This window comes from Physeter macrocephalus, chromosome 19 (genome assembly GCF_002837175.3).
Source record: "Physeter macrocephalus isolate SW-GA chromosome 19, ASM283717v5, whole genome shotgun sequence".
NCBI lineage: Eukaryota > Metazoa > Chordata > Mammalia > Artiodactyla > Physeteridae > Physeter > Physeter macrocephalus.
Window position 1 is genome coordinate 11,063,883 of NC_041232.1, and position 9,814 is coordinate 11,073,696.

The window sequence follows — 9,814 nt, forward strand, 5'->3', positions numbered from 1 at the left end:
TTAATATTAAGCATTCCAAAAAGCAAGAGAGGTCAGAGAAAGTAATTTCTAGAAGCAAAAAATCTTAATTCAAATAAATCCAGATCCTTTTTTTTTTTAAGAGATGGCCTTTGTTCCCCCTTTAATCCTGGATTTATTTAGCTGACTTACTGCCATTTGGTGATACCTCTGCTTTGATTGTAGTTGATGTGAGTAAATATCACACTTTAGCTAGAATCTGACCAGCCCTTCCTATAAGATATATACTCCTATCAAGGAAATAGCTGTTTTGTAAAAGAACACTTTAATGGAAGCAGACAAAACTGCATGTGAAGATAGGCTAAGAAAAAAAGATGTTAAGAAAGTTGAGGTCATTTTGAATCTGTCTTAAAAATGGTTAGATAGCTTCAATCTAAAAAAATTATAATTTTTGAAGACATTATCTCTTAGGAAACTACTGGTTCATCATCTCTGATGCCAAAAGCCTCTTGGAAAGCACCACCAGCCTTACTGAGTGGGTAAGTCTTTTATGGGACCTTTAATGAACACGGGCTAATGTGGCCAGGGACATGGTGTAGCTGACCATCTTAGCGTGTGATCGATCATACTGCACACCTGGCATGCTTCCCCTGCTGCAGGGGGACCCTATTACTGGGGTCAGAAACCTGGGAGTCATCCTAGACTTCTCTCCCTAGTGAGAGGAGCCCTGGGCAATCAGATGGGATGAAAACAAGTTCACTTGCTCCATAGCGTCCATCGGGCAATGAGTCTAGACAACATGGAGTCTTTAAGAACATGTTTATGGGCCTCCCTGGTGGCGCAGTGGTTAAGAATCCGCCTGCCAATGCAGGGGACACGGGTTTGAGCCCTGGCCCAGGCAGATCCCACATGCCACGGAGCAACTAAGCCCGTGTGCCACAACTACTGAAGCCCGCGCGCCGTGCTCTGCAGTAAGAGAAGTCACTGCAATGAGAAGCCCGCGCACCGCAACGAAGACCCAACGTGGCCAAAAATAAAAATAAATAAATTTAAAAAAAAAAAAAGAAAGAAAAGAACATGTTTATGACTTCTTCTCTCAGGGTAAGAATTAACATTTGCTATTATGGGCTCTGCCCAGTGTTGTGGATCTGGCTTAAGTAAGAAGACTCGTTGATTTCCCCGAGAAATGCGTTTTCAAGCTAGCAATTAAAATGTGGCCAGGAGGGATTCCCTGGTGGCGCAGTGGTTAAGACTCTGCCTGCCAATGCAGGGGACACGGGTTCGAGCCCTGGTCCTGGAAGATCCCACATGCCACGGAGCAACTAAGCCCATGCGCCACAACTACTGAGCCTGCACTCCAGAGCCCGCGAGCCACAACTACTGAAACCTGTGTGCCGAGAGCCCGTGCTCCGCAACAAGAGAAGTCACCGCAATGAGAAGCCCGCACACCACAATGAAGAGTAGCCCTCGCTCGCCGCAACTAGAGAAAGCCCACGCGCAGCAATGAAGACCCAATGCAGCCAAAAATAAATAAATAAATAAAATTAATTTTTAAAAAAATGTGACTAGGAAAAAAATTAATAGTGGAAATTCATGCTAGAAGGTTCCACATAATTACTAAAGAGGAAATGCAAACTCAGCTTCAAGTAAAGAGAAAAATATGATGCATTCCAGGATTCACAATGTTGACTAATTATATGTTACTATGAAAATGACAATCCATAATCTAAAAATGAGGGGCACTGAGATTATAAAAATACATGTCATTGGGCTCCTTAGATGCTTCCCCTCAAAACTAAACAAGGCAGATGACGAGGCACCCCTGATGCTCAGATGACTCACAAAACACCACATGAATTCAATGAAAAGTACTTCTTGGCTGGAAAAAGTAAAAGGCAAAATAAAAAAGTTGAAATTTCCTTTTTTTCCTTTCTACGAGTACACAAGAGTGATTTTCTTTTCTTTTTCTTTTTTTTTTATAAGCAGCTGATGTATGTTTTATGAACAGACTAGCGCAGACAGCCTTGCAGGGCTGGCTGTCAGCAGTACCCGGTGTTTCTGCGGGGGTCCCTGAGATGCTTCTTGTGAGGCCGGACTGGGCCGCAATGGTGACGTGCAGCAACAGCTCAGCTCGGTTCATTAGACTCTTCACTAACGTCTTCGTCTTAGCCAGTGGGTGCGAGGGTTTCTGAATGAGAGAATTCACTTCTTGTAGGAACTTCTCCCTATAAAGAAAGACTGATGTGCATTTAGTTGTCCTCTGGTTTACCAAAACTAAAGTGTTTCATTACAAAGGATATGAGAAGATAGAGGGGAACCTAAGCAAAAGTAACCTGATAAATATTGCTTGCCTTCCCCCTTCCCCATCCGAGGAGAGCAGTGCTATAAACTGTGGCCAGTTTTAGTTCCTTTTGCCCAGTTTCAAGTGCCTATATGCTAACTTTTGAAGGCTAAAATCAAAATTTCCAAATACCAAATAAGTTCCAACTCTAAAATATTTAGTTGAATGCACAATATTTTTAAAAATATCTGTTAAGAGATGAGATCTTTGCATTTTGTTTTGAGTATCAAGGTGATAAATTAGCTTTACACAGTTACTAACATCACTAACCTCAGAGATAGGACCATGTTTTCAAGATCATTTCCATCAAAGGAGACTTCCTTCATTGAACACAAAAGTTCTAGTTCTTTCATTTTGTTCTAAAGAAGGAAAAATCAAGAAAAGATGGTATGCAGAATCTGCAAAAACCGAGTTTTACTGTACGTGTTAAAAGGAACAGAAAATTTCAGGGAAAAAACCCACCTTTGGTCCATATTTCTACACCAGAAGCACATTTGTAAGTTACTATTTGATATTTTAATGATTAAAAATGGCAATGACTACTTTCTGGAGATTTCTTCAGTGCTTATAACTCTTTTATTTTTTTTTTTTTAAAGGCTTGAAAGCAGAATTTGATAATGATGATAACTGCTTTATAAAACTATTAATTAATTAAATAACGAGTAACTTATCATTGACATGCTGATCTAATCAACCTTATTTAACCCTTTTTAAACAATGGGTATGTTTCGAGGTATACAACATTTTAAAAATGATGTTATCTCTACGCACACAGTATATACCATTGTACTACAAATAGCAATGCCCCAGTGATGAGTCATACAGCTTGCTCACCTCATTAAAATGGTAATCATAGAAGAAAGGCATGTTGTTCTCCAGTTTCCCCTGCGTGGCATCATCAACCTCACTTTGCCATTTCTGTTCCAATTCTGCAACACTCTGACACATTAAAATATAAAACAACGTGAAACTAGATGCAAAATAAAAACAAATGCAATCTGTAAATTCAGAAATTTTAGTCGCAATAATCTTTTTAAAATTCAGATAACTTTTTAAACTTCATTAAATTTCTAGGAAAGAAGTCATTTCCCACAGTTATAAGAGACATCTAAATGTTTTAACTTTCACTTACCTGCAGCTGTCTCTCCATGGCATTGAGTTTCTTAAATGTCTCTCCCATGATTTTACACAATAAATCATATTCCTCAGCATGTTCTTCTTGATACTGGAAATTTATTAGGGACTGCAGTGCATCAACCAAGTTCAAGTGCTTAATGACACACGATACCACCATTTCCTCCATCACGTCTGGCTGGATTACTTCTCTGCGATCACAAGGGAAACTAGTCAGCTGTATGACTAGAATTGGTAAGCTCTCAACTTACCAATACTGTATTTTATAGATAGAAGAATGTACGCTTTGATTTAAGTATGTTAAATATTCACCACACTTTCTTTATTACAAGTTGGCAATAACTTGATATATTTAACTGATAAAACTGACATTGGCTAATGAAGCTGAAAATCAAAATTAAACAGACTTCATTTTCTATGATTTGTATATTTTGACCTGGCGTTATATTAGAGCTGGAATAGGTCTGAGGTTAATAAAAGATCTTTGGCACGATTTATCTGCCAATTAATTTTATGCAGTATTATGGCTGGTAGTATTTTGGGCATATGGATGTTGGGCTGAAAACAATGGTGCTTTTGTATTTTTTCAGGTTAAATTTCATCTATTCTTTAAATTCTTCTCTCTGAAATGGCCAATCTTGCCTCAGAGCAGAGGCCTGCAAAACAGACTTAACTTTAAGCTAGAATACCACAAAGACATTGGTAACTGCAAGACCTCACATTCTAGATTAAAGATTACCATCTCTCCAGGCATTGAAAATAAAGAAACATCTAGACCCTATGGAAACCAAAGTTGATGACTACCTTCAAGTAGAAAGTCAAACCACCTGAGAAAAACCTAGAACTTGTCAAATGTTAGCATGCATCAGAATCATATGGAAAACCTGTCAAAACACAGATTACTACTGGGCCCCATCCTCAGAGGTTCTGATTCAGCAGGTGTGAAATGGGGCCCAAGAACTTACAAGTTCTCAGGCGATACTAATGTTGCTGACTGAGAGCCCACGCTTTGAACCCACTGACCTGGAACACCACCTGAGGGTACTCTCCAGAGCACCTGGTTAACATTCATCAAGTACATGTAAAGTGGAAGGTTCATCTGCTAGACTACAAGAAGAAACACACCCTCTTCGCTTGTTTAAACATTTTTTCATTGGGAAAATAAAGTGCCGTAGAGCAACATACTTTATACTTGGTCTAAATTGAGGTCTGGCACGCCCAGAAATTTCCCTGAGCTTTATCATGATTCCTGGAGGCAGCCTGATCCGGGGCAGGTCAAAGTAGTTTCCAACAGGAGGCACGAGGACGTCAGAGGGGTAAGTGAATTCTCTGTCTTCCTCGATGGTCAGAGGCAGTGGAGACGGACTTGGAGTAAGGGCAGGGGAGATCACACCATTGGCCTCCACCTGCCACTGGCACCTGAATATAAAGAAGAAGAGATTCTTCACTTCCTCTTCTATCTGGAAAGCTACTTGAAGTTTGCAGATATATCGATATACAACATTTGAAGGATCACATTATGTATTACGTATTTATTCATCAAACCTCCTCCAGAGACTAAAGAAAAATGAGCATTGTATGAAACCCCATCTTTGGGACTCTACCTCCTCCCCAACATTTTATTATGAAAACTTTTAAATATACAGAAAAGTTGGAAGAATTACACAGTTAACACTCATATACCCACAGCCAAGATTCTAGAAGAAACACTTTGCTATGTTTGCTTTATTGTCCATCTTCCCATCCTTTTGGGGATCCTTTAATTTAATTATACAGTATTTGGGTTAGAGAAAAGCTTACACAGTTCAAGGGTGTAATTTCAAACTTAGTAAAGTAAGGGCCACAAGGCACTTTGATGTAATTTTCATCTTATTTCTTAGACACAGTGATACCCACGGGATTGGCAGGCAAGTAGACACAATCAGCTGGGAAATGTACTAAAAGTAGTTTTCCACATAAAGTCCTTTTTCCTTTGCAGGCAAAACTAGTCCCATTTGAGCCTTTTCTTACCTTTGTAAAAGTTTGGACCGCAGCAGCTCCTGACAGGCTTCTTCTTCTTTGGTAATTTCTGGTCCGTTGTATAGGATTCTTAACATAGAACAAGCTAACACAGACAGACCTAAAGCCAGGTCTACCAGAAAAGGTAAGCCTCCCGACACATCCTCTGAAGACTCCTACAATGCAGACAGGGCAAACCAGACTGGTCAGTTACACGGAGGAGCGCTTCACCTGCGCTGCAACACACTGCACTGTCCCCAACCACAGGGACTCATGGAGCAGTATCAAGTATCATTGCTACGGGACACAGAGACAGCACCCAACACCATGAGTAGATAGATGGCAGCACTGGAATGACCACAGAGTGAAGTCTCAACACAATTCTGGAGAGAGAAGAGTCAGTAAGACTCCATATTAGACACAGCACAAATCACATGCAAGATTTTTTGGATAGCTTCCTTTCTGCTGTACCTATCCAGGTATAAATCACTATTTCATTTTGTCACCTCCATTCTGTGCTTGAATGAAGATGATGTCAATGATTACACTGAATTCATTCAATAAATATTTATTGAGTGCCTACTGTGTACCAGCCATTGTTCTAGGTGCCTGAGATAAAGCAGAGAACAAAACAAAGATGCCTGCCCTCATGAAGCTTACATTCTAGCAGATAATCCCACTCCAGAGAGTCTTGGCTTGGTTAAGCTTAAGCAACCGCCAAGTCTGAAATATGTTCTAATTTATTTAAATAGACTTAATTTATTTAAATAGATTCCTGGGAGGAAAGTAACTGGTACTGTTAAAAGGAGTAGATTAAACCTATATACAGAGTGTAACATGAATAATTAAGCAGAGACAGATCTAGACTAGCATGAAGAGCCTTTGGGAACAGAATAAAAATAATCCGATTCTACTACTCTTAAAACCCAGAATCCAAGGGCTCACTTCTACCAGGTGTTCAAGTCTTCCTCACCCTCTGGAAAGATGCTGGAGGCAGACCACCTCTCCAGGCTTTAAAGACGGAGCCCCCAGCAAGGGATTCTTTCTGTGATGCTGTATTGATTTTAGGTCCCAGCTTGTTTTATTCCATAAAACTACTACTTCTATTAGTGGTCTACTACTGCCAAATGGAAGAGATGGATGAAACAGCAGCTCATATTTTGCCTTGTTTCCAAGGCAAATATGATGTATGTAACCAAGGCACACAGGAAAAAGTACACTATGCCCACAGCAGTGGTTAGATTCAAGTACCTGAGCGCGAACTGTGCAAGCAAAGCCCCACATAGCTTTATCGGGAGTGTTGTGTTCACGGCCACTTCTCATTTCAAAGGAGAAGGTGACTGTATCTCCTTCCACCTTAAAATTTAAGGGGGGAAAATGCACTTTAAAAACAAGACACAATTTTCAAGAGAGCAATGAATTTCAGAGATTTACTTTCAGAAGGACCACAGCAACATTTCACTTCTTTTCTCACTCGCTTTTTGCTTCAAATTCCATCCCCTCTCATCTGGACACCAAACTTCCAGCTGTCTCTCCTGACCAGGTAGCTTTGGGAATGAGGCATCTGTGAAATGGCCACGATTGCCCAATAGCAGGATCAGAGTAAAGATCAAATCTTGAACGTAATTTCAATAAATTCCTCAGATTTCTACACTTTCTGCCCTCCCCCTCCTCCATTTCACCACCTCACTTGTGCCAATAAGGTGGGCAAATAAATAGCCATTAGCTTGAAGAACACAGAGAGAGTGATGAAAGACCTTGCTCTGTATTGTCGAATCAATACCATGTGTAAGAAACAAAATGCAGGAAATCAGAGAACAATTAAAAGTATTGTGCTGATCCAGATTTGGACGCATCTGGACTATACCTCTGGAGGTAACTTGCTGCCTATGGCTGAATTAAAGAGGGTACATAATATATGTGAGATAAAAGCTCTGGGAGCAGACTCTGGAGAGGTTTTCAGGTTTTAGTGGGCATTTCAGTTCATATTCATATTCTAGGTAGATATGTTATAGTTCAAGGGCCCACATTACAAAGCATGGCTCCAATCTCATCAGTCTGAGAATGGATAGTTATTTTTGCTCCAAAGGCCCCAATTCATTTGAAAACACTGATTCCACATTTTAAAATGGCAATGGCCCTATGGTTCTAGGACACCCATCATAAAGGAGTCTAGAGAATAAGTGAGCGGGAAGAACTAGCAGTCCTTTCAATGGACAGGAAAAGAAATGCTGTGACAACCTCAGCCCATGGAGTAACCTATGGAACAGATAGATACAAGTTCTGGAGCAGATAGGGGTCTGATGCCTTACGAGTGAAAGGAGGGTCATTCTGAACAAAGTAGTGAGTTTACAGGCCTACCGAGGTAGCCCCACCTCAACAAAAGCCCCCATGGCAAATGTCTTCTAGAATTAGAGTTAATACTTGGGCCCACGGGGAATGCAAGTTCATTTTCTTTTCTATGAAGCAAATGTGCCTGTATACCATACCTTCACCAAGTCTTTCGGCCAACCAGTTCCTAAGACACTACGGCTGCCATATCCCAGAGTGTTGCCTCCATACTCAGCAACCTTCCTACTGTTTGTGTTAGGCCCCGCGTATATCACCAACTTCAAAACAGAAAATATACTGTTAGACTGTAAAAGAAAAACAAAAACAACATCTACAAATAAAAAGGCTGCAAAAAAATGTTTGTTTAAAAATACATTTATAACCAGGCACTGGTGTCATTATAACTAATATTTCCTGATTATTATTATTATTATTTTTTTTAGGTACAACTGATAACTTGTTTAGATGCAACCAGCCATTGGTATTTACAGGGCAGCCACAGAGTAGTATCAAATATTACTGCAATTTAATTGGCTTGGGGACCTCACATTAAAATAGTTATACTCAGCTATTATATGTATTTTTAAAAGTAGCTATTTTAATCCTAAGTAATGACATATAGCCCATTAATAACGGGTATAGTTTGCCCCCTTATATCCTCCCCAAAATTAATAAAGTGAACAAATACAAATGGCAAGATGGTTATATCTAACATAAAAAATAAAAGTAAAAAAAAAAATTCAATGAATAAGGTTTTTAAAAATGCAACAAATTGAAAATAAGCCATATATTCTTAGAATGTTGCTTAATGGTATAAAAAGAAATGACACAAATTTGGGCCAGAAAGGGAGCTGCTTCTTCTTGAGTCAGTTTTCATGTATCAATATTTTTCTTCAATAAAAGCTATTCATTTATATACAATTAACCAACTTGCTAATATGGAGGAAAAAACATTTAGACATCATTTGGCACTCAAATACTTTCATAGGAAGAATAAGGCTCTGGCTTCTGTAAATACCAAATTCTGTCCTGTAATGCACACTCTGACCACCTCTGAGCTCTGTTTGGATCTAAAAGCTGCACTTTTAGCCCTGGATGCTTAATCATTTTGTGGTTTCTTACCCTTCTGCACCTTTGGGGGACACCAGCCAGGGACCACTGGAAAAGTAAGAGTCACTTTTATCCATGTAGTAAGCCTCCACATTTAACACTAATGTCTACTGCAGGTGGAGGTTAGCTTACATCAGAAGATGCAAGTTACTGTTTTTTAAAGGAGAAACAAAATGACACCCTCTAAAATGGCAATCTCTTCCATTTCCATTTTAAACAGTCATATTATTTGAATGTAGGAAATGGGGGTAGCTACTGCCAGGAGCTGTTAAGTAGGATAGACTGATGCCAGAAGATATATTTTTTGAAAGGCCCACTAAAGAATTTTCTAAACTCTCTTGCTTCCAGCTAAGGTGAGAGTTTGAGGGGCAAGTCTTAAACCCCTCCAGACATCTGGGAATCTTCACTATCCTAAAAGATAAGGGGAAAGAGGATTCTACAACTTGCCCAATAATGTGTTTCACCATCTCAGTATATACAGTTAAGAAGTTACCTATTTTTACCCTAAAACTCTCCCTTGATGGGATTTAAGACCATTTGCCCTTACAGTTCAGAGAGAAAGACAAGATAGCTAACAATCTACAAAAAAAAATCCTGCGTACATAAAACACTATCAGACAATCCTTCAGTTGTTCTTGTAAGTTACGCCTTTCCTCCTAAGTTAAACACGATGGTTTACAATGTAACAATTAGAGACAGAAGAAAATACTTCAACCCCTAAAATGCTTCCTTTTCCTTATAATTGTTCAGCCACTAGGTTGAAAACTATACTTCCTCAAAATCTATGTGGGCCCTGAGGTAATGGCAAAGAAGAACAAATAATTTAAATAAATATAAACCAGATCCTAGGCACATCTGAAACCCTTCTAGAAAGCCACCTTCTGGGCTTCCCTGGTGGCGCAGTGGTTGAGAGTCCGCCTGCCGATGCAGGGGACACGGGTT

At 39.6% G+C, this 9,814-nt stretch overlaps 1 protein-coding gene across 1 annotated transcript in view; it reads right to left on the reverse strand.

The window, feature by feature from the left end:
* The window catches only part of HECTD4 (HECT domain E3 ubiquitin protein ligase 4), a 197,188-nt gene that overhangs the window by 80,565 nt on the left and 106,809 nt on the right, over positions 1-9,814 (reverse strand). The window contains exons 22-29 of the mRNA XM_055080495.1: positions 7,921-8,040; positions 6,683-6,787; positions 5,444-5,607; positions 4,619-4,852; positions 3,432-3,624; positions 3,134-3,238; positions 2,570-2,658; positions 2,008-2,183 (exon numbers count right to left, since the gene is read on the reverse strand). Of these exons, the coding sequence (XP_054936470.1) occupies positions 2,008-2,183; positions 2,570-2,658; positions 3,134-3,238; positions 3,432-3,624; positions 4,619-4,852; positions 5,444-5,607; positions 6,683-6,787; positions 7,921-8,040 (1,186 nt within the window). The remainder of the gene's footprint in view (positions 1-2,007; positions 2,184-2,569; positions 2,659-3,133; positions 3,239-3,431; positions 3,625-4,618; positions 4,853-5,443; positions 5,608-6,682; positions 6,788-7,920; positions 8,041-9,814) is intronic.